Source organism: Sturnira hondurensis, unplaced genomic scaffold (genome assembly GCF_014824575.4).
Source record: "Sturnira hondurensis isolate 20B ecotype Veracruz unplaced genomic scaffold, ASM1482457v3 Scaffold0007217, whole genome shotgun sequence".
Classification (NCBI taxonomy): Eukaryota; Metazoa; Chordata; class Mammalia; order Chiroptera; family Phyllostomidae; genus Sturnira; species Sturnira hondurensis.
This window is the reverse complement of record NW_028079848.1, coordinates 4149243-4177127: the sequence shown is the minus strand read 5'-3', so window position 1 is coordinate 4177127 and position 27885 is coordinate 4149243. Positions and strand designations below refer to the sequence as shown.

General features: G+C 56.2%; 2 protein-coding genes across 7 annotated transcripts in view; one reads left to right on the top strand and one right to left on the bottom strand.

Moving 5' to 3' along the window:
• Window positions 1-582: 582 nt before the first annotated feature.
• MRS2 (magnesium transporter MRS2) lies at window positions 583-11015 on the bottom strand. Its single transcript, XM_037051380.1, has 11 exons — window positions 10737-11015; window positions 9211-9284; window positions 6376-6412; window positions 6140-6252; window positions 3467-3640; window positions 3237-3367; window positions 2763-2879; window positions 2152-2304; window positions 1834-1951; window positions 1272-1385; window positions 583-868 (listed from the first exon to the last, which is right to left on the bottom strand). Exons 1-11 carry the CDS (start codon window positions 10900-10902, stop codon window positions 758-760), a joined length of 1308 nt encoding a protein of 435 aa, XP_036907275.1. The 5' UTR covers window positions 10903-11015; the 3' UTR covers window positions 583-757.
• A 2086-nt stretch (window positions 11016-13101) lies between these two features.
• SLC44A3 (solute carrier family 44 member 3) overlaps window positions 13102-27885 on the top strand; it is a 47957-nt gene continuing 33173 nt past the window's right edge. For 2 of the 6 annotated variants that reach the window (XM_037051373.1, XM_037051374.1), the window contains exons 1-8: window positions 13106-13231; window positions 13664-13771; window positions 16576-16718; window positions 17824-17960; window positions 18778-18871; window positions 23391-23551; window positions 24519-24608; window positions 25735-25859. In XM_037051373.1, the coding sequence (XP_036907268.1) occupies window positions 13205-13231; window positions 13664-13771; window positions 16576-16718; window positions 17824-17960; window positions 18778-18871; window positions 23391-23551; window positions 24519-24608; window positions 25735-25859 (885 nt within the window). In that variant the 5' untranslated portion in view covers window positions 13106-13204. Of the gene's footprint in view, window positions 13232-13663; window positions 13772-16575; window positions 16719-17823; window positions 17961-18777; window positions 18872-23390; window positions 23552-24518; window positions 24609-25734; window positions 25860-27885 lie in introns of all 6 variants that reach the window. The other 4 variants (XM_037051379.1, XM_037051378.1, XM_037051375.1 and 1 more) reach the window with 4 other exon arrangements.

The following is a 27885-nucleotide window of genomic DNA, read 5'->3' as shown; positions in this document are numbered from 1 at the left end:
GAGGCGCCAGCGGCTCCTTCCGACCCCAGAGCTCTGGCTGTGGGAACAAAGCGGCCGCAGGCCCCGTGTTCTTGCCCTCCTGCCAGCCTGCGGGGGACAGAGTTGGGGCCACGTGGTTTTGTTCTGGGTGGGGCTGCGGACACCTCCACCTGCAGGGTAGGGCCACCAAAGCAGCTACAGATCAGCGACAGAACGGAGATTCTCCCCAACACCATTAACCAACTGGAATCCACCTGAAGCTGACGTCACCCACTCCCGCAGAAAGGGGGCGGCATGAGAAAACGAGGCTGGGGTTCAGGGCACAGGCCGCCTGAGTCCAGGTTAAGGCCACCCTGCCATTCGGTGGCTGCCCTGCCACCTGACAGTGGGGAGGTGTAGGACAGGGACCCGCCCTGAGAGCTCTGGCCGAGTGGCTCACGTGGGGGTCTGTCCAGCTCCCCAGCTGCGCTGAGCCTGAAACTCTACTTCCCTCCATACACAGAACGTAAAATCTATACACTAACCCACTGTCAAGTCAGCCCCTCCGTCTCTCAGTCTACAGAGACGGCTCTCCAAGTCGGCATAAAGTAGGATTCTGGCCTCTTACAAAGCAAGTACTTTGGTTTACTCGAAATTCTGAAAGGCGGTGAAGTTCCAGGACTGTTGCTGCCGTGTTTTATCACCAGACAACGTAACTTAAATATCAGTGACTTTTCCAAGCTTCTGATTCTATAAAAGTATTGGGACTCTCCTGCATTACCCGCACAAGACCGCATTTTCACCGGGTTGTGAGGACACTCCTGTCGGATCCCAGTCCGTCCGGCCGGAGGCTGTGTCTCACATCCGTCCTTCTGTCTGCCTGCGGGGTCTTCCTGGGTAAAGAGGCCACCTGCAGAGAGCCAGGAAGAGCGTGTCAGCCTGTGTGGCGGGGGTGGGTGTGGGGGGAAGCCCTGGTCAGGTGACCCCCCTCTGTAATGGCTGGGAGAAGGGCGCCTGCCCAGCGGTGCCATCTGCGAGTGGACGCCACGTGTCCACAGCTCAGTTTTGGCTAGGGATCACCAGCGTCAGTCCAGAGGCGTGACACCTGCCGGGTGCGCCGCACAAATGAAGCACTTCTAACTTGTTTCATGGGCCGGGCACTGTGCTCAGAAGTGCTTTACTCGTGTCGTCTTTAACTCTCCCACTGGCCCCACGAGGTGAGGGGCGGGGAGCAGGCCGGTCTAGTTGACAGGCGGCACCCGAGGGGGGCTGTGACGGCTCTGCCCTCCTGCCCGGACCCACAGCCTTCGTACCGCAGGAGGCAAAGGCGCCTCCAGCTGCCGCCCGAGGAACGACAGCAGCCGCCTCCAGATCAGGCCGCTGCCCATGAACATGACGCCTGTGATCAGCCAGAACACCCGGTGGTCCTGCAAGAGAGCACGGCCCAGGTCAGCCCCGAAGGCAGGTCCTCGCCCCCGGAGCTGCCCGAACTAGCGCTGCCCTGGAGTTTACAAAGGAGCGCGGATGGTCAGCAAGGACTCTGCACAGCGGACATGGCTGCTTCTGAACCTTCCAACTGTCTAGGTTTGCCCGCAAAATCTCCGACTGGTTCCCATCCATAAAAAACAAATTGAACCCTCACTGCACAAGTGGACATGAACCCACACTCTCCCTCCCACCACTCGGACCTGCCAGTTTTCAGCGAGTGGCTTGCTCCTGCCTCTGGCGTACACGTGGTCCCCTCTGCTTACAACACCCCGTCCCGGTCTCCCTACTTTCTCTTTCCATCCGAGTCTCTGCTCTGCCCACCCCTGCCTCAGAATGGCCTTCAAAACCTTAAAAAATAACCCCCTAAGCTATCGAATAGATTCTCACCTCTTCAAGGGAGGATTCCAAATTCATCCCAAAAGCAACTCCAATGAGTCCGAACAGCGAGAGAGAGAAGGTCCCCATGGTCAACTGCAAGTTCAGCCTCATCATGACGTTTCGGTGGCTGGAGGAACAACAGTGAGACTGTGGGCCCAAAACACACAACAGGGGCACGAGGAGCCACTGATGATCCGGGGCCTGAGCCCAGCTCTCAGAGGACACACGGCCACCCAGAGGCAAGGGGTGACAGGTGGACTTCCTGCTCGCTGGGTCACCTCACGTCAGTGCCCCACCCAGAAACTGGCCGCCCCGTGGCGCCCCCACCTGTCCAGGTTGAGGAAGATGACGCTCTGTGAGTCGTCGATCAGCGCCCGCAGCTCGCGGGCCGCGTTGGACAGGTCCTCCGCCAGCCGGTAGCAGTTCTCCAGCAGCAGCTCCATCTCCTCCGCGTGGTCGATGCCGGCGCTGCTCTGCTCACTGCCGTCACAAGGGCTCAGGTCACCTCGGGGACCTCCCTCCCCAGGTGAACACAGGTCCATCCTACAGGCCTCAGTGCCCCCTGTACCCGCCGCCCCCCAGCAGGCTCAGGGGTGCTGCCTGCCCAGCAGAAGGTTGGCAAGCGAGCGAGAGGGACAGGTGTCTCCAGTTTCTGCCACCAGACCTTCCTGCTGGAAGAACCCTTTTTATCTGTCGGATACAGATAACGTGTAAAGGTCTGGACAGGCTGTACAAACTACGCACGTTACAAAAGTGCATTAGTTTCTGATACTGGGCCACAGAGAACAAACACGAGACACTGAGTACCCGAAAAGTAAACACGGGCCTGGAGTGGGCCCAGGAGGGGAAATGACTCCCAAGTTCCCAGGAGACAGAAGTGTCCTGCGGTCTGTGAGAAGTCCCCCCGAGGGCGGCGGCCGAGCAGCGTGCACACTCACAAGACGTCGGGGTCGCTCCACTTGGTGAGACAGAGCTCCTCCAGCTGCTCCTCCTCGTCCAGGATCTCCAGGAGGGCCTCTTTGAACATCTTCACGTCCGTTTCCAGCTCAGACAGGCTAGGGGGGCAGTGCACAGAAAGGGTGAGTTCACAGTGCCGTGAACTTGCAGACAGGCCTCGCTGTGCGAACAGCACGTTCTGACCTACTTACACACCTGCGGCGAGCAACCGCGTGTGAAACGTGCAGACTGAGAGCCACCTCCCAGAGCAGGCCTGGCTCTCCTGCCGTGTCACTCTGTGCCCTCGGCACGGCACCTGCCGAGGCCACGCTCCCACTGACGGCACTCACGGGAGGTCACTGCCATCGGCAAGCGCAGCTGGTATTTTAAAAAGAGGTAATAACCGCACTCACCGTACTTGAGTTTCTGCTACACATTTCACTGTGAAAACCACTAAGTGTAAGACGGCTGTTTACCTTTTGCCATTCTGCAGTAAGATGTGCAGTTTGCTTCTGTCCACAGAGGAGTGTTTGGGGTCCACTAACGCTTCCAACGTGTCAAGGATCTGGGGCTCCAACACGCTCAGTTTCCCCTGAAGTGTGCTGATCTGCAGAACAACGCGGCCTTTCAATACCACCAAGCTGCCTTCCAGCTTAGCAGTGCGCTAAACCAGCACGGGTGCGAGACGCCACGCACACCAGCTCACCCGGTACTGCAGGAGGGCTTCCATGGCTCTGAACTCAAAAGGTAAAGGGTACGTGACCAGCTGACCCTCTCCGGCCAGCTGTGCAGGGAGCTCCCGGAACAGCCACTGCTCCAGGTTCAAATTTCGGTAATCCAGAATCAGCAGGCACTCTGGAGTTATCACGGCTTTCAAATACTGCGGGAAGAAAAGAAGATGCGTGTACATACGTTCACACACACACATTTGCAAGTTATCAAGCTGTAGGAAAAAAGTAACATTCATGAAACAGGCTTTAATACTCTCAAGTTCGGATTAAACCTAAACTGTTCATTTGTTTTCCATGCTCTTTTTTTTTAAAGCAAAGAAGCCTAAAATATATGTAAGTCTTGATACCTTGACCTCACTCTCAACAGACCTGCAATTTAAAAAATTATATATTTATTAAGACCTCAAGGTAATCATGAGAAAAAGAGGAAATAAAGGAAATGGGATATGGTATTAAAAGTCACAAATTCAGTTACACTTTAAAATTTAATCATGATTACTTTGGCTGAAGTGGTAATGTTTCCTTTTTGAAATATCACCAAAAAATACTAAGCCAATTTGAAATTACGCAGCTACATCAGATTAAGCTCTAATTTAGAGCCTGATGGACTTGCAGCCAAGATGGCGGCACAGGTACACGCTGTGCTTGCCTCCCCCACAGCCACACGGAAATCACAGGTAATTACAGAACCCCCACCCTGAGAACTGCCTGAACTCAAGCCCTACAACTAAGGCCAGGAACCCTGACCAGACTGGTAGCAGGGGCGGAGACACCAAACAGGCGGGTCCCACACCCACACGTGGTGGTTAACGATTAGGAGGGAGCCCTGGCCGGGTGGCTCAGTCGGCTGGAGTGAGGTCCCGTGCACCAAAAGGCTGTGGGTTCCATCTCTTCAAGGCATGAACGAGAGGCAACCAGTTGATGTTTCTCTTTCTTTTACTCTCTCTCTAAAAATCAATAGACATATTCTCAGACGAGGATTTAAAAAAATGGGCATAGTACCCAGGTAGACATTTCTCCAAAGAGGACAGATGGCCGGTAAGTGCATAAAAAGATGTTCAACATCACTCATCACCCGAGAAATGCAAATCAAAACCACGAGATACCACCTCACCCTGTCAGAACGGCTGTCATCAATACATCCACAAACCACCAGTGCTGGTGAGGATGTGATGTGGGGGACAGGGAATCCTCGTGCACTGGGTGGGAACGCAGACTGGGGCGGCCAGTGTGGAAACCACCACGGGATTTCCTCAAAAACTAAAGATGGGCCTGTCTACGACACAGTACTCGCACTTCTGGGCATGTATCTGAAGAACACGAACGCACTGATCCGAAAGGCCGTCTGCACCCTCGCGTTCGCTGCGGCGTCATTCCCAACAGCCAGGTGACGGAGGCCACCGAGAGTCTGCCGACAGAGGGGCGGGTGAGGTGTGGTGCATGTGTACAATGCACTACTACTCGGCCGTAAAAAAGAACACAGCCTGTTGTTCGCGACAACAAAGATCGACCTGGCAGGTAGCATGGTAAGTGGAGTAAGTCAGACGGAGAGACAAGCACCATACGGCTTCTCTTATGCGCGGAACCCACAGGAACAGAACAAACAAACAACACAGCAACTCAGACACGGAGAACAAACAGCTGGCTGCCGGAGGGAGAAGGGAAGGATGGAGAAGTACGAACTGCCCGCCGGTCACGGAAACGGCCACGGGGCGCGCGGCCCAGCACAGCGAACGCGGTCAGTAGTGCAGCAGGCGGCGGTCGGGGCTCGGCCTAGCGGGGACCATTCTGGGAGCCTGTGCCGCACACCTGACACTAATAAAATACTGTATGTCCACTGCCATTTGGAAACCTTTGGACTTTGAAAATTAAATTACATGTAATAAAAGGACACTATGAAATCAGAGATGTATTCTGGAGAAAACCGGCACCGTCCACGCCAGAGGAGTAACACTGCAAGGTGCCTGTGGCCACCGTGTCCGTTAGAGATCAGAGGGTTTGGGTGTTACACTTTTTGCAACACTGTATTATAAAAAATGTTGTACAGGAAAACTGTACGGTGAACTATAAACGTGCCACTGACACAACTAAAACTCTGAACCCGCTCTGTCACACATGCTTCTGCCTGTCCATCAACGAGACACTGGTGGTCAGGGCGCTGGCTGCCGACAGCGAAAGCGAGGACCGCCGCCTGCAGACAGTCGCGGGGAGATGCCTGCTTCCCTTTTCATTTGCTGTTATTCCAGACAGACGGACGGAGACCTGCTGTCACAGACTTTCTGGATAAAGCAAGTCTGGCGGGCACTGCGGGTGCCAGACCGCTAGCGCCTGTGTCCCCTCTTTTGGTCGGAGCCATCGCCCTGGGCACCACAGCGGCGCCTGTGCTCAGCCATCCAAACCACAGGACGCCGGGTCGCCGCAAACCCTCCCGTGGAGGCGAGCCCTCCGGCTGCTGCAAGGTGTTCCCGGGGCTGGGCCTGGGCCATGGGGGAACCGGAGCACAGGCTCTGCAGCTAAGGTCGCGCCCTGGCCCCATGTGACCACCTACAGGAAACGTCCTCATCGACCAAGCTCCCTCCCTGCACTCTGAGACCAGAGGGGACGCGCACACCCAGCTGGGTGCCCACGGTGGCGCGGGGTGCCCTCACCTCCATCCGCAGGACGATCCGGTTGTTCCTGGCGGTGATGCTCATCAGGTGCTGGAACCGCAGGTCACGCGCCTGCAGGCCCAGCTCCTGGTGCAGGTCGGTCTTCTTCCTTTCTGGGAGAGAGGCAGCCCTCAGCTCGCTCACGCGCCACTCAAAGCCGTGCCTACATTTCTGGTGGATCCACCCCCCCCTCACTGATTTCAAAGGGGATTTAGATGCAGCTCAAAGGTACTCACCAAAAGAAGTGACCTTTCCTTCTTTGTCAAATTTTGTCTGGAGAGAGAAAATAAAACCAAAATCACTTCCTCCCAAACTCCTATGCTGTTCATGGTGCCATACGACGTAGTAGGAAGCACCGCGCGAGGTTGGAAACGCAGATTCGGACCCTAACTGCCCTTCCTGAGAGTCAAGGCCAGAAAACTCCCCTTCCCTTCGCTGGACAAATCTGACGTGGGTTAACTTTCTACGTCGGTCTAGGAAATGTGACCAACTTGTACGTGGGTTAACTTTCTACGTCGGTCTAGGAAATGTGACCAACTTGTGTTACTAGGCGACACCACTTGTAAAAAGACCAACGCCAGGAGAACGCGCGGGGCCTGCGTCTGCGGGGCCCCCGGAGACACCAGCCAGCACCGGAGCGTGCGGACCTCTCCAAGCCCAAGCGGACCTCTCATTGGAGCTGCCACAGGGCCCAGCAGTCCCGACACTCAAGGCCGTCTGTGCCCATCCCGTGACTCAAGCGTCTAGGAAGCCTGTGAGGTCTCCGGTGGGCACTGTCAAATAGATTAAGATTTACAGAAAAGGCCACTTCTGACAGTTTGGAGAGAGGACATGAAGCAGAAAACGCACATATCTCCTGAGAAGCAGAGGAAGCGTTTTTCTGCCACCCTTGTCCACAGTCAAGTTTGGAGATGTCCAATAATAATGGTCCCTAAGTCGCGACGTGCTGGGCCGCGGTAATTACTGTCCCTCACGTGTTTTCAGAAAGACACCCTCAGACCTGGTGGTGGGAGCAGCACAAGTCGGGGGAATTACCCTGGAGACGTGTGTGCTGGGCCACTCACAAAACCAAACCCACGACACACGTCCCGGCGTGGTGCTCCGCAGCAAAGACGAGGTGGGCGTCAAAGTGCAGCGCGCACCACACGCATCACCGTTAACGGGAGATGTGCCTGCAGGAAGCTTGGCATTTGTGCGACACAGACTGGCTTTCCTCCCTAAGTGTGCTTCACACACACACACAGGTGCTGCAGAGAATTCTAAAATAAAGGTAAAGTAAAACTAGTCCCCTGAAATGACGAATTTTAGAGAACACCAAGCTAATGTTTTACCAGTGACTGCCCTTTCAGTCTTTCCCATTAAATACACTCAGACACTCTCCTTCGCAGTCTCTCCTCCACTCTCAACTTAATATGCTAAATATTTCTGCATCTCAGTATTTAGCTGTCATTTTAATGAGATTTTTCCTTTTCTTAAAGATTTTGTTTATCTTTAGAGAGAGGGGGGAAAGGAAGGAGAGGGAGAGACATGAATGTGTGAGTGCCTCTCACATGCCCCCTACTGGGAACCTAACTCACAACCCAGGCATGTGCACAGACTGGGAATCAAACCAGCGACCCTTTGGTTTGCAGGCCTGGGCTCAATCTACTGAGCCACACCAGCCAGAGCTTAATAGGATTTTTCTGATTTGAAAAATAAGGCCATACAAACTATGATTTCTTAAAATGTTTACCTTGTAATGTAACTCACATCAAAAGTGAGCTTATTAGGTCCCTTTCTAAAGTCTCATTTCAAGTAGCATCAACTGATTTTCTTAACTGCTCTTGGTGGACAACGATTCCACCTGCAAAGAACCTGCTTTCACTATTCAGCATCTGATTTTTGTATTCTTGTGTAGCTAAACTGGCCAACCTTCTGGAGTACTGAATAACAGTAAAAACTTTAACATGTCATTCTGGGGTTATTTTGTTGTACATATACAGTTTATACAGAAAAAGTGTTATGTTAATAAGCCTAAATAACAGTAATTACAATGCCTAACATCTAGTGAATGCTTACCATGTGTGAAGGGTTTACACACGTGAGTTAATGTAAACCTTACATTCTAAGGGTTTACACATGTGAGTTAATGTAAACCTTACAACGATTCTATAGAGTAGGTACCATTATCCCTAGTTTACAGGGGAGCAAACTGAGGCACAGTGATGTTACCATAACTTGTCCAAGTCCGCCTGTTAATAGTAAAAGACAGGGCTGAGATTTCAATTTAGGAACTCTGGCTCAAAGCAAACACACATTTTTTAAATTAAACTTCCTACAAGAAAAAGATGCAAGAATATTACAACCAATTCCCATGTAACTCTCACCTAGTCACTCTGTTAACACTTTGCCCCAATGGCCTTATTTCTCTCTAAATATGTGATACACACAACTCTTGTTGTTTCATTCATTTTTTTTCCTGAACCATTTCAGATTAAGTTGTGTTATTTTATTCATTCTTTTCCTGTTTCAGAGTGGCAGAGGCCACGCCCTTCCAGCACGCACGCCTAAATGCTACGCTCTGCAGCCTGCAAAGCGCTTCTGCCCACGCTAACACGGCAGAGCACAGGGCAAGCCCCTCCACGGCTAAAGGCTTCAAGGACTTAATGGATTCACCGGACCTCCTGAGGACAGACAGGAGGGGCTTTTATTTGTGCTTGGCTTGATTACACCTCACATGTGTGTTTTGTACCGAGTGAAGGCAAGACCCTCCAGCAGAAAGATGATCTGCTTTACTGCAACACGAGCGCCACCGCGCAGGCTGGCCCTGACCCGCCACATCGCAAGGCGCGCCTGCACTCGGGGAGGAAGTGCTGCCCCGTGACTCGGAAGACCCGTTTTGGTGCCGAAGGGCTCCGAGTCAATGGTGAAGTGTCACTGACTGAGCGAAACACAAAGGCACCAAGACTCCTAACTATAATGATTATAAAGCAAAAAATTAGTCCATCTTGGCCAACCAGTTCAACCCAGCTGACGTAGTAAAGTGTGAGAAGTACTCGCTCTAAGTTATCACATGAACCACGCGTACTCACCACGGTAAACACTGGGGCTACACTGGCTAACGTGGCCTGAGAGACGTCAGACGTTCTTAACCGGTGCATTTCACCTGCAGAGTGAATGAGAGAATTCCCTGTGATCACACGACTGGTTTTCACATGAGCTCAGACACAACGCTCATGGTATATGGTCTTCACACTACTTTGTTATTTTTTGAATCTTTTTCCTAGAGGGGAAAAAGAAGCATTTGTGCATTTTAATATTTGTAGTTGATAATGTTAGGTTTAACGGAATGATTTTTAAAATGGCTTAGGTGAGGCAGAATAATTATGCATTACAAACACCTTTTTCCTTCAAAATTATCTGAGGTGGATAAACAACTGTACATCAGTGTTCTGAGACAAAAAGAAAATACCTTTTTTGCATGATTTAATAAGGCTCTTCATGCAAATTATTTGGTAGATATCTTTTAGAAAACAGATCCCAAGTACTGCTGAGTTTTCAGCATCCCAATATCAGGATTATTTGCTTGACCTGTCCTGTAAGTCATCCAATCTACAAGCTATACTTCTTTGTAATAACTTATTTTCCACAGAAACACTTTTTTGTTACTGCTTACAAAATAGCCAAATGAACTGGGATGCAGACCTCAGTGAACTGCAATGAAGACAAATCTTTAGGTGAAAATAAATTTAAAACACGTGATTGAGTTGCGATGAGCTCTGAAGTACTGTCAAGTAAACTTAGTATCTAAATTAGTTTAAAATAAACATAAGGGGAGGGGGAGCACTGTAAAAATACCACCAGTTATCTCATGCTTCCACAGCAATCCTTCTGACTCTGAGAATGTGCATTCTCAGTTCTCTTATTCCTTCTCATTACGTACTTTCAATGACTCCTGGAGCTGGTTAGCAGCTGAGGCTAGTTACCCTTTTGCAGAATACAAACTGCGCGCTAAGGATTAGCTGAGCCGAGGTGAGCGGCAGAGCGTAAATCAGCAACTGCTGACCAGCCACGTGAAGCGCTACCAGGACGAGGTTCTGGATCTCAACGCCCTAAAACATCAGATAGGCTGAACCTGGGATGGACCCGACTCAAGGCTCTCCACTGAGCTGGGAAGGGGGAGGCGTCGGGGGCACAGCTGAGAACACTTAGCCGACAACCGTGCAGATTGAGAAGCCAACACTTAAATGCCGCTCGTTTCTCCGCAGTATCAGCGCCACCTTCTCCCATCGGTGGTAACGTTAAGGGTGAACCAATCCTAAGTCCGCGTCCACCCGTTACCTGGACAAATGCCACCGCACCCGCGAGGAAGAGGTAGGTAGGAGACAGGAGAGAGAAACTAAGGGAAATATTTCGGGTGAATGAGCCCAATTCTGACGACTAAGGGGGAAATTGGTTTTTAAAGCCAAAGCTGCCCAGAGCACTCGGGCGGAGAGCTCTGCACAGGGGACGGCGAGAACAGGCTGGGAGTCGGGCCAGGGGCGGGCCCGGAGGCCGAGGACGCGCGGCGCCGACGGGCAGTCGAGCAGGGGCCCGAGGTCACCGCGGGCGGCCGTACCTGCCAGGCGGGGCCCGCGGGGTCCGCCAGGCGGCGGGGCCCGGCTCCCGTCCAGGAGTTTGGTGGCGCGCCCGGGGGTCGGGCCCCAGGCCGGAGCACACAGAGCGCGCCGGTGCTGCCCCACCGCGCGCGGCAGGAGCCGGGGCAGGCTCCGCAGGCATTCCATGGCACTGCAGCGAGGCGGGGGCAGGGGCGAGAGTCCAGCCCGTCATGCCGGACGCTGGCCGATCTGCGGTCCCGCGCGACTCCACGCGGGGGCGGGAGGTACGGCCCTGCCTACTGCGCCTGCGCCTCGCTTTCCGCGCATGCTCGGGAGGGAGCCTGGGGCGCGCTCCCGTCCCGTACCTGTGACGTAGGAGGGACGGGCTCCGGTGGGCGGGGCGCGTTTACCTGCACCAGGCAGGCTGCACCAGGCAGGCTGTGGAGCCCAACTTTGACCCAGGAGGCGCTTGGGTCGATTATTTCAATTATCAGAAGGCTTTCCCATTCTTGGCTTCACTGCTGGCATCCCTTGGTGTCTCTTGACTTGTTCCTCTATTCTCCGCATGTCTTATAAGTCGGTGGTCGGATTCAGGTGGACTTGTTTGGAACGACTGCTTCGTAGGTGGCAGTTTTCTTCACTGGGAGGAGTCTGCTGTCTCTTTTTTGAGATGTTTGGGAAACTCTGACACCCTGACGTCTGTCATTCTTTCCGCACCTCCAAGCCAGAATGCTTCTAGAAAGAGAAATCCCTCCAAATCTTCTCAAGGCAATCAATGAGGCTTTATTTTTAGAATTATTGTGAACCTAATAATATAAACATACTTGCTGTGTTTTAGGAATAGGATATTTGTAGGTTTTTTGTTTTTGTTTTTTCAGATGAGGCACGTTTTTCCTGAGGACTGGTGGATGCAGCAAGGGGTGTGTTTGGCATGAGCCGTGAAGGGCACAGTCACCTGGCGGCCTGGCCAGCTGTGTGATCTGAGGTCTGACCAGGAGCCGACATCCTGCTGAGAGCTGGTTAGGTAGTTGGTCTGTTGCTCCAGCAGATCTTTAAGAAATTTTTATTTTAAAAACTGAAATGTATATATTTGGCTTGAGACTTGCCCTCTCCACCTGAGGTTTATGTCTTCCTTTCAACCTTAAAATGTCTGTTAGTCTCAAATTCCTCTCCACGTGTGTATTACTCACTTCTGTTCTAGTTCTAGCCTCGATATTAATTAGAGGAATCTAAAATAAGTTGCCATATTTTGTTTCTTTCAACCTTTTCCTGCTGCCTCTAGGCAGCTGAAGTTGCCTGTCCAATCACAAACTCTTCAGCTGCACCCGTTCAGCCGCATCCATGTTATTAATAAGTAACATTAATGAATATTCTAGTTAATCCACTTCATGCCTTATTTTATGCCTTCATTTTAGTTTCATAATATACTTTCCTGATTGTATCGCTAGTGTCATCTGTCATTTCCCGTCTGCCGTGCGTACTTAAAAGCCTCAGCCCACCAGCTCTGACAGTTCCGTTTCAGAGGACAGGTGCCGCTCAGTCGTGGTCTTGTGAGAGGAGCTGACTCCTCAGACATCTAGTTATCTGGCCTGTGGATTCCTGTTCCCCTGGCCTGGCGGCTACTCTGATCGCTACTCCTCCAGCCAGGTCGGGACAGGACACAGTCACCTGGTCGCCCGGGGTGGGGGTGGGGGGTGTGGAGGAGGGGAAGCCTTGCGTCTACCATTGTTCTAACTCCACTGACATTTGAATGGTAAAGCGTGGGGGAGGGCTGTCCCCAGGCAACGTGAAGAGCAGAACCTTCAATTCTTTCGCACATTGCCTGCACTTGCACCTGAAGGCCAACTTCAGTCCCACCCCCCCAGCACCCCCAGGGTTTTAATTCTTGTACTTCCCTGGCTCCCGTGGCTCCCTGGTGACTTGGGTGTCTCTGGGACAGGCCGTGGGAGAGGCCTGGTGGAAGCTTCCAGGCCTGAGCCATGATGAGACCCACCTCCAGAGGGTCTGTGGGCGTGTCTGCTCTCAACTCTACGCCCTGCCATTCGCTGGCTATGTCACCTGTCCTATGCCTCAGTTTCCCTCTTATGCAGAACAGGGAGAACAATCATGTCTGCTCTAGGATTCTTTAGCAATGCCTTCAAAGCAGAGCAGAATCGAGAGCTACTCGCCCACTCATGGAGGATCACAGGATTGCACCTGTCTTCACCCCTTGTGGTGGATTGGCCAAGGCTTTCTGCATCCTGCTCACGACTGTGTGGGACCCGCGCTGGTACGAGAGGACGGCAGATGGCGGTTGGGGAGGCCCAGCGGGCAGCGGGGTGCAGTGGGGCCTCGCCCCCACAGGGCCAGTCTCTGCCGAGCGACCCTGGAGGGTCCTCACTCGGAGGCGGCCACCAGGGGGCGCTGTGCCCATGCCCGCCACTCTGCCCCAGGTTCTCCAGCTGCCCCGGGCACTGCCTTGGCCCCCAGCCCTGGCCCAGAGCTCAGAATGCGGTGCCTGGGCGCGGAGAGCCTGGTAAGTGCCGCCCCAGGGGGAGGGAAGGGACCCAGGGGCGGAGGGGGTGCGAATTGGGCCCCACCTGCGCGCACCTGTCCCAATCCGCGTAGATAAGGCCCCGTCTAGCGCGCAGAGCCCTGCGGACCATGGCGAGGCCGGGGGTGGGGATCAAGGGGACCTCGGTCCCCATTGTGCTGGAGCATAGGCTGGGGCACGGTCTTGGGGCCACCTCCAGGAGTACCACCAGGTCGGGACTGGGCGACAGGTGTTTCCAAGCTCCGTGAAAGCTCCAGACGGCGGGGTACAAAACAAAAAAAGTTTCTCGGAGTCGTCTTCCAGGAAGTTTGGATTTTGTTTACAAGTCAGTTCGGATCACCCATATGGTGACTTTTTCAACTTTCAACTTTTTCAACTTCCCCCTTTTTTCAACTTTCCCTTTTTTTCTGGAAGGTTTCTGCAGAGAGAACCCCCAGGCAAAGAGAGTGGAGGCCTCAGATTTATAGGAAATGCACAGACACACCGTGGTTGTTCCTGTTCTTTCTCTTTTGGACGGGTTTGGTAAGCACGCCTGCCGGGTGGGGGAGAGACCTGCGTGTGCGGTAAATCACGTGCCTGGGCCCTTCCTAGGGAAGCCAAGGAGGGGTGGGGGTGTCAATACCAGGTGAAAGCTGGTGCTGCGATGAGAGACACCTGCCACTGGGCGACAATAAACACCTGTCCTGGGAATGCTTTCTGGTCAGGTGTGCCAACCTCCCAGGCCCGCCCCCCTGGACGCGCTGTCTTTCCCTGCAGGGTGCCCTAGCAGAAGGCCCCATTCGGAGATGACTCTCCCATTGCAAAGGGGGGGTGTGTGTGGTCCGAGTGTGGTCTCTCCTCCAAGCTCTCTGCATGGGGGCTCTTTTATACCATCTCAGCCCCCGAATTAAAACGCTCCTCAAGCGTCTGCTGTTCCCTGAACCCAGGAAAATGCAAGGTGAGCCCAGAATGAAAAAATTACTCTTAGCTGAGGAGAACACGCACATACTTGGCATGTTGTGTTTCGAAGCCAGCAGGGAAGCGGGCCTGCACCATGAACCCTCTAGTTAGGTAGGTGGTTATTTTTCCCCCCAGTTTTTTTTCTAGTTTCCAGACCTCACCAGGCTGTGCCGGTTTCAATCCTGGGCAAGTCCTAGGCATGCTGAACCTGGAGCCTTTGCTACTGATTTTGGGGGGGAGGGCAGGCAGGAAAAGCCCCTCTCAGCTTCTTCCAAGACCACGCAACTGTCTGTTCAGAGGGAGGCAAACAATTGCTGCCTGGCTCATATTTAAATTATAAAGCCCAACAGTAGCTCCCAGAGAGTGATTACCTTTGTTGAAAAGAATTAAATCTGAATAGGTTCTAAAATACCATTTAGCTCCGCCCCATTCCTCTGGGAAAGCAAAGCACTTTCTGTTGACTTTCCCAGCTGGCTTCAGACTGGCTGGGACTGAGAGGTTGACCGAAGTTCCGTGTTGTGTGTTTCTGGGCCCGTGGAGCTTCCCTCGGGTGGCTGGTGTGGAAATGCAGGGAACCTCTGTCCTGCCTGCACCTGGCAGCTTTGACCTTGGGTTCTGTTGTATTTAATAGTCTTCCTGAGCCCTGCCACGGTTCCAACCTAGGACACCACTGCCAGACTCAGCCAAGTGGCTGTCTGGGGGTGTCACAGCCTGAACCACAACGAGTCACTGAGAGGTGGCGCAGCTGGAAAGTGCTCTGAAATGGCATGTCATCTGCAAAATACACCTGAAGGCTTCATTACGCCTGCGTTTTCCCCTTTAGGTCTGAATAATGAGAGCTCTTTAGCTGACCGGCTCTTAATGTCTTCTACAACATTTTGAAACCACGGACATTTCAAACCGAAAAGGGAGTGTTTTCTCTGCTTCTGCTGGGCAGTGTTCCCGGTCTTGTGACTTCCTGACCTTGATGGCATGTGACAGGATGATCACTGGTGGTGCTGCCCTGGGCGAGAGCAGGGGTGACCAGCAGGGACGGATGCAAAGGGTGCCAGCCGGGTTTACCTTTGCAGGGGGCCCCCGGCACAGAGTCTGCCCCACCTCCTCTCTCCCACCTTGCCCTTTCGGCCTCATCTTTCGAGACTGCGCTTTGCGCTGTCCCAGCAGTGCTGGCCGGGCCCTCCTCCCTGGTGTGCACACCGACTGAGTCTCCCGTCACGTGGGATTGCAGCGGTGTGACTGAAATTCCGAGTTGGGTGGTTTAAAGTAGCAGCAGTGTGGCCAGGACTCAGGATTTCCCAAACCCACCCCCCAAGCCCCTCCCATCCCCCCTCCCATGGGAGGGGCTTCCCACAGGAGGCATTAATGTCAGCAGTGTGGGAAAGTGGAAAATGCTTCTTTGTCCTCAGGTCTCTGGTGGGCTGGGCAGAAGCGTGGGACCGACCCCTGCCCAGTCAGGATCTCCGTGCGTCCATGTTGGGCGGGCAGGAGAGGGGCCTGGGCCTGCTTATCTTCCAGGCTGGGCTCCTCCAGGGCGGGGACTCACCTCGTTCCGCTGTCTGGCCCCCAGTAACAGTCTCTGGCTGGCACTGGGCACCTGAAGAGGGTTATTTCGGTTTCTAATAATGAATGCAGAGTGTCTGAGACGTTTGGCTCTGGACAAGGACCTCTGAAGTGTGGCATCACCCCAGTGTTTTGTCGAAGGTACACTGTCTGCCCCCCGCCCCCGCCCCCAGTGCCGTGGTCGGTCCCGAGTGCTAGATGGTGTTTGGTGCGTCTCGCACTGATCGCTGAACTCACGACACGCCATGTGTGCGAGGGAGTTCACACCCACACTCAGTCTGGGAGGCGGCCAGTCGGTGCCTGTTATGGGACCGAGTGATTGAGGTGAAACTTCCCATACTCCACCATTCAGTATAAAATGGGGGTAAAAGTGACTCTGTGTTGCAAGATGTTCTTGTCCCGTGGAATTCCCGAGGGTTCGTGTGTGTATCGGCTGCGTTGCCTCAACCCTTGAGGGTCAGAGTTTTTCGTAAGAAGAAAAGGGGGGAGGGACGAGGAGGAGGAAGGAAAGGAAAGGAAAGAAAGAAACTTGGGAAAAAGAAGGGAGAGAGGAGGGACTGGTGGATGAGAACTCAGGGAAAGAGCCAGCACAGCCCTGGGACACGCAGATGCAAACTGCGGTGTCCTGTACACCCAGGTTTGGGGGGGGTGGTCAGAGCAGCCGCGCCCTCACTGACCTTGCCCTTGCCGACCTCGCTGTGGAAGGAGAGAAATGCAGCAATGCTCCAGAGTCGGCCTTGGACCTGGCTCGTTTCGGCCAACACTCAGGGCCAGGGGCCATCCTCAGCCCTGTGGCCAGGCTCTCACAGGCCGCCCGTTCTCCCCAGGTGTTCCTCATGGGCTACTCCGTGGTGGCGGGGGCCCCAGGAAGACTGGTCTTCGGCCATGACAGCTTTGGCAACGTGTGCGGCAAGGAGAACCTCCCCGTGGAAGGGGCCCCTCTTTCGGGGCAGGACATGACCCTGAAAAAGTAAGTGTTCAAGTAAGTGCCCGGCCTGTAGCAGGGCTGTGTTCCCCACCGTGTGTGCATCAGTCATTTTGAGCCTGCAACAGTGTCCTGTTCAGAACTCGTGACCCCGTCTCACCAAAGGGGAGAGGGGTGGCGGGAGGGACGTAGGTTTTTGGCCCAGCAGCCCTGAGATGAAATTCAGCCTCTGCTACTTCTCAGCTGTGTGACCTTGGGCAGAGTGCTTACCTTCTCTGAGCTGAGTTTTCGTCCTTGGCTTATCATACCCACCTCACAAGACTTTTAAAGATCAGTGAGACACTGGAACTGGGGTGGGGTGGCAGGGTGTCGTTGGGGGTCTGTGACAGCTGCAGAACCCCAGGGCCGCACTCGGCACCACTGGACCTTGCAGTGGTCGCCATGGCACATTTAGGCTCATGGTACCACAGGTTTCTGAACTTGTACCAAAACGCACTGTGTGTATCCCACACCCAGGGATTCGGTCCCCTACCTCCTGTTACCCTCCTCCCCCAGTTGGAGGAAAAACTGCTGTGGGACCCCTTGTCCCAGTCCGTCCGCTAGTGGGCCACCCCCAGGGCTGTCCCTCTGGTCGGGTACGGAGCCTAGGGCTGGGACCTGCTGCTGCTGCCGCCCTGCCCATGACCCCTGGTGGCCGTCATTTGGTTTTTGTGCCCAGGGCCCAGGGCTGGGCAGCCGTGGGGGACGGGGGGAGGGGGTCTCAGGAGTCTTCTGGCTGTCCTCCCCCCCACCCCAGGCCTCTGGTCTCTGGACTCAGCTGCCCCCACAGCACAGGTGGGTGTGCTTGGGAGCAGAAGGGCTCTCTGGGTTCAGAGCCGTCTGAGCGCGGGCCCCTCCCGCCTTCCCTGTGCCTCTGTCAACCCTCCCGCTCCTCAGGGCTGCCCCCAGGTGAGGGCTGCCCCCAGGTGAGGGCTGCGATCACCCCCAGAACACGCCGGCTCGGGAAGGGGAAGGTGGTGAACATCACGGGGTGGGGCTCCCAGCAGTGGGATGCTCTGCATGGCCCCGCAGCAGCCATACTAAATCCTGCTGAGGCTTTAACTACGAGGGCCTGCGTGGTCACGCCCCTCCTGTGTCCTGTCTCTCCTAGACACGTGTTCTTCCTGAACTCCTGCCACCTGGAAGGCAAGGCTGGGTGGCCCGGTCCCACCGCCCTCTGTGTGTCCAGCTGTCCTGATGAGCAGCTGGACACCTTGGAGGAGGTGCAGCTGTTTGCCAACAAGAACGGTAGGCACCGGGGGCGGGTAGGCTGTGCCCCACGTGGGAGCCGTGGTGGGGTGACCCCTGCACGCCGGCACGGCTTGCTCTGGAACGGTGAACGCTGTCCTTCGTGGGGGCCTCTTCTCGTGTGCAGCAAAAGGCCATGAGTGTGACCTCTTGAGCCTGTTCGATTCCATTCGGGAGTATCTGGGTTCACCTGAAGCTCTGGAAGTTCTCCGCTGGCTGCTGGGGAACGGTCCCTGGGGAGTGTGGAGTAGACGGCCCCGGGGCAGGGTCAGACCGGCCACAGACCGGCCGCAGGCCCGTGGGTGCCGTTAACCCAAGGGAGTCGCCCTCGGGCTCCAGGCTGCATGGCCAGCGAGTGCGCCCTTGGAGTGTGGGGGCCCACGGCTCCCTTCTCTGAACAGTGGGATGCCCCTAAGCTGTACCGAACGTGCGTGTGGCCGCGGTCCCTGGATCTGAGCACGCATTTCAGATTCGAGCTCCGAGGAGGGAACAGCCCCAAGGAGGGAGGAGAACCTGGAGGCGGGCCTGGCCAGTTTCACCTGCCTGTGAGGACACCCAGCCTGTGCAATGAATAGCCTTCAAATCTCTTAGGACCGACCGTGTAACGATAGTGCCAGTCATTTCAGCTGTGAATTTGGGGTTCGAGAGAGAGGGGACCTCGGCTGGCCTCAGGTGGCACCTGTGTTCTCTGTCGGGTCAGCCGCAGACCCATTTCCTTGGTCGGAGTGACTGACTCTGGGTCTGCCCAGTTTTGTAGGGGGCCGTGGTTTCTCACGGGCCTCAGGCAGAGGTCGCTGACTCCGTTTTCTGTTTCCAGGCTCCTTCCTGTGTGTGTACAGTTTGAGTCCCGTCAACTACACGCAGGATCCGAAGGCAGCCTCCCTGTGCCCCAGGCTCCCAGTTCCTCCAAGGTAAAACCTTCCCTTCTCCCTGCCCCGCCCCTGTCAGTGGAGGTGATTGGGTGCCTGCCATGTCTGTCACTCTCCTAGGTATTATGGGCGGGGCAAAGGAGAGAGCTGGGAAAACCCTGGCTGCAGGGGTAGTAGCTCTGCAGGGGACCAGGGACACACCGCATCGGACATTTGTAAGGGACAGCGGGGTAGGAACCCAGCTGAACAGGAACAGCACGCAGCACTGAAGAGACGTGTGTCCTCAGAGGACAACGCAGAGCTGAAGTTGAAGCAGGAAGTGTTCCTGAGTGCCCCCTTTTGTAAGGAGGTTACTGTGTATTCTTCCCATTCAAACTTTGTTACACAGTAGACGTGGTTGGCTTTTGCTTCTTTATTGCAACAAGTCATCGGTTGTGGTTTTTAGAAGAGTTCGTGTATTTGTTCGCATAGTGATATTCTGCACCTTCACCCAAAAAGGTTTTCTATTTTCCTTGGGAATCACACACCCTTTCCTGGTACATTGGTAATCTCGTGGTCAGACTGCTGCGCCCGGGTACCGGACTGCGGGGTGTGATCCGAGGGGGTTCTTGGCTGTGATCTTGAACAGATGGTGTAACTCCAACTTCTGGTTTCCCCTTGACAAGGGAGGGGAAAGAATCACACTCTGTCGCTTACTCATTCAAAGCAGTTTAGGAAGTGAGGCCTGTGTGTCGGGGTGACCTGTAAAGCAGGGAAGCAGTGGGGAGTAAGCGGCGCCAAGATCCGTGACTTCACGTGGCTTCGGTTGTGAGAAGGGATGCAGAGCAGTGTGTCCAAGTCTGGATGGGGGTGACCGGGTGGGTGGAGAGGCAGCCGGGGGTGGGTGGCGGGAGTGTCCGCGGCGTAGAATTGGACGAGGGGGTCAGTCTTCGCTGTGGACGTGATGTCCGATAAACGTTTGCAGGAAGTGAGAGCAAGGTGCAGCCGTCTGCGGGGCAGCCATTGTGGGCCCCGTTGTCTCTGTGAGAAACGGACTAGGCAGGCCGGTGAAGTGGCCACCGCCCGTCTCCCCAGAAGAGAAGCAGGTCCTTCTGAGAGTGCCTCTGAGACCGCCTTCCAGGGTCAGTGAGGGTGGGACTGGCGTGTGGCGGTCACCATGCAGGGCCGATGGCCACCCGGGGCGGGTGCCTGGAGGCGGGGCTGTTGCAGAGGTGAGGAGGGAGACGCAGTGAATGTCATGGCCAGTCAGGAGGCCGAGATGTGCAGAGGGGACATGGAAATTGTGAACAGGTTGAAATGAGTGAGACCTCAGGGCAGAGTCCCTGAGAAATAAGGACAAGTTAAGGAGAACAAGGCCTTCCGCGGACTGTCGGGTTTGTCCAGCTCTCGGTTGGGGCCCACGGTGAGAATGTACCCCCCCACCCCGTGAACACACCCCCCACCCCGTGAACACACCCCCCACCCCGTGAACACACCCCTGCATGTGCACTCAGGCGCAAGAAACACACGTCTCACGGAACAAGCGCCTCTTATATGCATGGCTCACACTAATGTTCTTGTTCTGTTTTACTTCTTAAAACTTTATTATTTATGTATTTATTTTGAGAGACACATCGATTTGCTGATTCACTTATCTCTGCATTCACTGGTTGATGCTTGTATGTGCCCCAACCCGGGATCGAACCTGCCACCTTGGTGTGTCAGGACGATGCTCTAAGCAACTGAGCGACCCGGCCAGGGCTTCCGAGAAGGACTTTCGAGCGGAAGCTCTGCGCGACCGTGCACACAGGAGGAACGGGGAGAGGAGGGGGCTTCTGAGGGTGCACCCTGACCACCGTCAAGTCAGTTCTGGGCCGACCTTAGAGGGACGGCGGCTGCCCCTCCCCAGGAGGCCCGTAGCTCAATGGCAGGGACGGCAGCAGCTGTGGTTGAACGGTGGCACTTGCCGGGCAGGTGCTTTCTGAGGCCCTTGCAGTGCTGCCCATCCATCGGGGCCTTGCGCAGCCTCCGCACCACGGGCGGTGGTTCCCTCCTGGGTGTGGCTCCGAAAAGCGCAGCAGGGATGGTGCAGCCACAGTTGCGTCCGCAACCCAGGGCCAGCCGGGTTGGTTTTGCCTGGCGGACAGCCTCCTTGGCTCCCACTGAAGCTGGGGGGCCTACCATTGTCCTGGGGTCACCGTTTTCTGTCTCTTAGCCAGACTAGCTGGAACCCTGGCTTGCAGGCCTCTCCAATACTAACTTTTCACGTGGAGACAAACCGCTGATGGGCCGGCCCTTCCTGGGCAGAGTTGGGGATGGAGAAGCAGCCCCGAGGGCTGCCAGGGTTTCCGTTTCCTGCACAAGCACGGGCTTGTTTCAGCTGGAAACGGCCGTGCTTCTTGGGGAAGAGCCCTGCCAGGTGCCGCGAGGGAGAAGCCTGAAAACCCGAGAAGTGCAGCCACGGGCCAAGCCCACTTTCCGAAGGCCTCTTCCTGACTGAGCCAGTGGTTTCTTCTCTGTCCGTCCATGGCGCGAGGTGGGCGAGTCCCGTGAGAGCGCTGGCCGGGTGTCAGGAAGGTTCCGGCTCCTAGGCTAGAGCTTTGAGGAGCAGCGAGAGACCGAGCAGCCGGTCCCTGGGCAGCGGAGCCGTCAGCACCGGTGCTCGGTGCCACCTCATGTTTGCAGCCAGTGCCTTACGGACCAGAGCGGCTTCGGTTCCCTCCAGCCGGTTCCAGCCCAGCCCCCCGCTGGGTGCCGCACACGTCGCTGCTTTGATAGGTCGGGGGAGGTCCATCAGGGTCTCCCAGACCCACTGTCCACGGTCCCGTGTCTCCCTGCAAGTCTGAGCGGCTCTGCTGGTGGGGACGAGGAAAGCCGCCATGGAGAAGAAACCGCGGTCTGTGGCCAAAAGACACCCCACCCCCGTCCCAGCCACTGAGGTCACAGTGGGTGGCTGGGCAGCCGCCCGGCAGGGGGACCCAGGCTCTGCAGGTGCCCCTGGTCCCCAGGGCGGAATGGCCGATCTTCACTGGCACAGGCGACTCAGCGCCCAGAAAGCGCCAGAGTTAGCCCACCGTGTTGACACAATGGATGTCACGGAGAACCAACCATATTAGGGGGAAAATATAAAATGACATTGTGTTCGTGTCGGGCCTGCCTCGTCCGAAACACCGCACGAGCGTCCAGCACACACTTGCTTTCAGGACAGTTTCGTCCGCCTTGGCGGTTGGAGGCGGCTTGGTAACAGGAAAGGAGACATCGAGGCTTAAAACAGAAAAGTGGGAGATGAAGTCATGGCTCTACAAGAGGCAAAAAATCAACCGGAAACTACAAATGATAAGAGAATGTATTTTAGACGGTAGAAGACTAGGGTCACACACCGAAATCTGTGGCATTCATACACTTTTTAAAAAACCCCATTTTACACAAAGAAAAAATATGTACTGAACCCAGAGATCCCTAGAAGTAAATCTAACAAACTTGGAAGGACGGCAGAGAGGAGACTTGAATAGGTTCACAAAGACAAAGGGTGGGGTGACGCCCCCCCCCCGTGTGTTACAGGTGACTTAATTATTTACACAGAAAAGTGAGAGTGTGTGGAATAACTGAGTGAGTTTAATGAAACCGCAGGATACAGGACGAAACTGCATTTCTGTGAGTCGGCAGCAAACAATCGGCAAATGCCTTTCAAGTCTGTCTTCGGCAATATCAGAAAATGGAGACTGTTTAGGGGTACATTTAACAAAGGACACAGACGGCCCAGTCCGCGTGGGAAACTCGGAGCTGTAGCTGGGAGACACGGACACCTAGGTGAGTGGAGGGATGTGCCTCAGTCACCACCCAGGAGTCTGTCCTGTTTGTCAGGGTGTCCCTTCTCCCGAAACTGCTCTGTGGCCTCAGCACAGTCCTCTCCGTGTGATGTTTGGAGAAACGACAGGTTCTGAACAAACACGGACGGGCTGGAGACCTGGGGTCACCAAGCTTCTTGTAGGAGAACAGAGTTGGAGGGCTCTGCCCCCTGATTTCAAGGCTTAAAGTTCCAGCAATGAAGACAGCGTTGTTGGAAAGAGGACAGATGGATGGACACAGCGGACAGAGCGCCTGGAAACGGAGCTACACGTGTGTGGTCGGTGATTTTCCTGAAGGCACCGAGGCGGGGAGACAAGTCTCTGTGACACGTGGTGTGGGGATAGTAGACGGGCATGAGAGGAAGTGACTCGGGGTCTGTGGTCCAGTCAGCGTCGTGGGGTCTCGCAGCCGACGTGACACAGAAATGAATTTGAGACACACCTGAGACCTCAACGTGAGTCCCGGGATTCCAGTGTTGCCGTTGGTTTTGTGTCTAAGAAGGGCCAGGGCGTGAGTGTCAGGGTGTCAGGTCACTCCCAGGGTGTCTCCAGGTGTCTGGTGTCCAGGGGTCCCCAGTGTCACGTCCTCTCCAGATCTGTGGGCCCACCGCCGCCTTGGTAGCAGCGGCTGCCGCCTCTCTGAGGGGTTCTGTGCACATCTTACCCTTTCTCGGTTGAGGAATTTAAATAAACATCTATTTTTAAAGATAAGTAACTGAATCTTTTATTTTTAGCAAACCTCTCCCCTTGCTTAACCGATGCGTCCCTCAAACGCCAGAGTGCTACTCCCGGTTCCTGTCCGTCTTGCTAAACGATGCCAACGCCCTGCACCGGATTCTCAGTGGAGTCATGTCGGGAAGGGACACGGTCTTCGGCCTGTGTGTCCTCGCATTAGGTAACCAGTCAGTTTTGCCTCACGACCACGCATAGACTGTCCGGGTCTCTTGCGCTGATGCAAGAAATCGCCTCCTGACTTCACTTTAAAGCTTCCCTTTGTGCGTCCTCTCTTCAGATACTTCCCGAGTTTCAGGTTCGAGAGGGAGTGGGGACAGTAACTGGGGCAGGCCCGCGGGCTCCCTGCCAAGAGGCCTCCCTAGGTGGGGCCTCGTGACCTCGGTCTGCCCCAGTTACCACCAGCCACGTGAGGACGGAGGTGCAGAGTAGATGGCCAGTTCATGGGTTGGCCGTGAAGAGCGCAGTTTTGGGGGGGGACCAGTCACACCCGTCTTCCGCCCTTGTGCCCTCTCCCTGGAGACAAGCCAGAACAGCGCCCCGGGGCCAGCCTAGGGGAGGGAGGCATCTCCAGGTTCAGTAGATGCCCTTGGCCTGATAGGTCTGACCCCCGTCCCCCCAGGACCATCCTTGCTTCGGGTTGTAGGCCGGGCAAGGCCTTGAGCCAGGACACGCCTCCCCTGGGGCCTTTCTAGAAGCAGCAACCCACCTCTGAGCCCTTTGGCTTCCCATTTTCTGAGCCCCGGGAAGGTTGCCGGCCGGGTCCCCAGGAGGGGGCACGGGAGAGGCAACCACGCATTGATGTTTCTCTCCCTCCCTTCCCCTCTCTCTAAAAATGAGCAAATAAAATGTTAAACAATCTGAGGACACCTAAGTGCAAAGTCAAAAGACTTAAGTGCAATTTAAAAAGTTAAATAGCTCCTTCGGACTTAAAATGAAAAGAAAGGTTTGAGTATTTGGGAAGAACACCTGCATTAAAAAATGAGTTCAAGGAGAATGCTGGCCCATCAGAACCGGCTTCCTTGGCCGTGGGCCTCCCGAGGGCCACAGTCCCGGCTCCAGGGAGGCGGGACGGCTTCCACCCTCACATGTGGGGGTCATCGCGCTTCCTGTGTTTCGCTTCCTTTCAGCCTTGTCGCTGGCTGTGCTGCTGACTTTCCGATTCATCACCAGCCTCCTGCTTCGCACTTTGATTGCGCTGGTTATTTTGGGATTGTTGTGTAAGTATTCCCACTTGATTTTCTTTTTGGTTAAGTGAAAAGCCTTCCCATGGAGCATGGAACATAAAAGTTTCCATTTTGTGCGCTAAACGGGGCCTCAGAGAGTCCGCTCACCTGACCCCGGCCCGTTCCCCGTGGCAGATGGGGGGGGCAAGCGGCGTGCAGAGGGGCCTCCCAGGTCAGCGCCCGCACCTACCCGGGGAAAGGCTGCCCTGTGCCTTCTGGAAGCCGCTTAAAGGACTCTCCGTGAACCAGTGTGCACAGCCCCCCACCCCCTTGGCGTGTGGGCGCCCATGTTGTCTGCAGAGGCTCTGAGCTGGGCAGGGTCCTGGGGGCTCCCTCCTGCACCCGCTGTTTCCCTTTCCACTGCTGGGTGTGGGCGCATCCAGGAGTCGGGGGCAGCGGGGTCACCCGCTGTTTCCCTTTCCACTGCTGGGTGTGGGCGCATCCAGGAGTCGGGGGCAGCGGGGTCAGAGAGGCAGGGCCCTCGGGAGGCCTGGGCAGCGGCCACACCAGCCGCTCTGGGTGTTTGTTTCCGGTCCCGGGTACAGCCGCACCTTCACTCCCTGGAGTAACAAGTGGGCTGCACCCCCAGCCCCAGAGCCCCGCGACCCCCAGACACACAGCACCTCCCCGCTGGGGGATGCGCCCCAGGGCTGGTGAGGGACACTCTCCCCTACAACCGGCAAAGACCCCTGTGGCCTTCCCAGTGACTAAGGGGGTGTAGGTGGCCATTAGCACCTAAATGCCGAGCATTTGCGATGCCCAGCTGTCCGTTTTTGTGGGGGCCACGCCGCTGACCGTGTTCCTGTAGGGCTCACTGTCCACAGATCCCCCTGTAGGTTTTAGGCTTTGGGACGGGTGTCCCATTGGTGCAGTTGCTTCCCCAGCCCACACCCAGGCCTGGCGTGTGGGTGGGGCTGCTCTGGGATGCCCTCCCCTGGCCCCCTCCCTCGTGTCCCAAAGACAACATTTGCACTGGGCTGGGTAGCCCCGGCCCTGCCCGGCCCCTTCAGGAAGCCCAGGGACTTGGGGCCCCGCCGGTGAGCCCGGTGTGTGGTCCCCGTGCAGGGCAGGGGTGGGGCCCTGAGGGCAGGAGCTGAGCTCCTGCGGTCTTGCCGTCCAGTTGTCTGCGGTGTCTTGTGGTGGCTGTATCACGACTACGCCAATGACCTCAGCGTGGAGCTGGACACCGAAAGGGACAACATGACCTGCCTGCTGGGGTTTGCTCTTGTGTCCACGGCCCTCACGGTAAGAAACACACTTCCGGGAGGTGGCCACGTGGCCGCCAGAGCTCTGAGTCCAGATCGCAGGGTCTCGTTACGTCGAGGACCTGGCTGCCTTCCGCCTTGGAGGGAGGGGCGCCTCCACGGCCGCGTGAGCAGGGTTTGCCCCGAGAGCCCCACGCAGGGGCGCCTCGGACCCTCCAGACTAAGGAAACAGTCTTCCTTCTTTGCACAGCGTTTCTGCCATCTCTCCAAGGCTCCTGTCGCCTGTGCGCCTTCCTTGTCCCCGAATGCAGTAGAACCGCTCTCTGCCCAGAGTGGCCGTCGGGTGGACACTGCAGGTGGTGGGGGGAGGGCGGGCTCTTCCCTGCGTGTCAGGACGGAGGCTGGGCTCTCTCCAGGCGGGACAGCTCTCGCTGCCCCGAGCACAAAGGGCCCTTTGTCCCCACACCTGTTGGCCTGCCACCTCCTCCCTGACACGCCCTGGCTAGACACAGGCAAACGCTGTGGGGGCAGCGAGTGGGGCTGTGGGGGAGGTGGCAGGCCCCTCCCAGGTGCTGTTTGAGGGCTGGGATGCACAGAGCCACACCGGGCAGTGCAGCCAGCGAGAGGCACACACGGACAGCACGTGTCCCCCAGCTGGGCTGGCTGTGGAGCAAGGGGGCGGCCAGGCTCAGGGATGGCCGCTCCCCCCCCCGCCCCCCGTCGCCTCCACTTTTCTCTGCCTCCAAGGTTCTTCCCACCGGTCCCATGATCAAGTACATGTGAGACAGAGGAAATAACCAAATGTGACGTCCAAGTGTGGGAACCCCACGTAAGGAGAGAGCCAGCAACCCTCCAGGCAGGAGGGGTTCAGAGACGGAATGGGGGAGAGGAAGGGGCCAAGGTGCCAGTGGGGCCAAGGTGCCTGAGGGGTCCCGGGGGTCCGGGCAGGGGGATGCGTTTCCTGCCTTGTGGACGTAAGAGGCATCTCCGGTCACCCATTGTTGGGGGAAAGACCCCAATTCCAGGCAGGGCGGACCCTTCTCTGGCACCCAAGCCTGAAGTTGCCTTTAGCTCAAAACAGTCGTCAGTTCAGAGGCACATCTTGGGGTGACCAGCCCTGAACCTCTATACCTGCTCCAGGGGAGGCAGGACAGGGAGCCAGGTTGTGTTCCCTAGTCGGGCCCCACTCCCCACCCCCACTGCTGGTCGGCAGGGCTCCTCCTCCCCACCCCCCCACCCCCCGCCACTTTCCCAGATGAGGGGGAGATGGGGCGTCCCACTTCAGCAGGAGAGGAACTGAAGCAGGAGGGTCACCCGCCATGACTCTCATCCCGCCTCACCTCAGAGCCCCACCTCCCCGGTCCTCTCTGACGCCCTCCCACATGGGGGGGCCCAGTGGGGACCTGCTGGTCTCACCTGCTGGCCTGAATGCCAGGAAGACCCTCGTCTGTCACTGAGGCCACTGGGGTGGGGACATGTGCCTGTCTCCCTAGTCGTTCTGGGGATGAAGGGACTTCCTGGGAAGAGTGTGGAAATCCATTGAATGTAACTGCTAGCAGCAGCAAAGAGCAGAAGCTGAGCGTCATTCAAGGTTTCCCCCAGGCGGCAGGCACAGCCCAGGAGGGAGTGAGGAGCCCAGGTTGCTGCTTAGGGCCCTGGAGAATGACATCAGGGCTGGGTCCCTGAGCCAGGTCCGCTCCCAGAAGACCCCCAGGGTGGGGAAGAGGGACCAGCAGTGCGGGCCCAGGGTGTGGGCGGGGGGCAGCGTGTGTGATGTGCCTGCAGGGGGTGGGGCTGGAGGCCGGTCGGGCCCTCCGCAGGCCTGCCCCTTCCCAGGGCCTCTCAGCGCCTCGTGGGCGGGATGGTGGAAGGCAGTTCCCCACCCCAGGACCAGAGTCTCCTCTGGCTCCAGCCAGGCTGTAGGCCCCTGTGGGGTGGGGCAGTGTCCTGTCTGCTGTCACAGCGGTGTGGCCTTGCCTGGGGACAGCACGTGGCAGAGGCTCCATGTGCGTTCGGGAGCTTGTCTTCCCCGGGGCTGTTTGCTGAGACAGCAGTGAAGGCTGGGG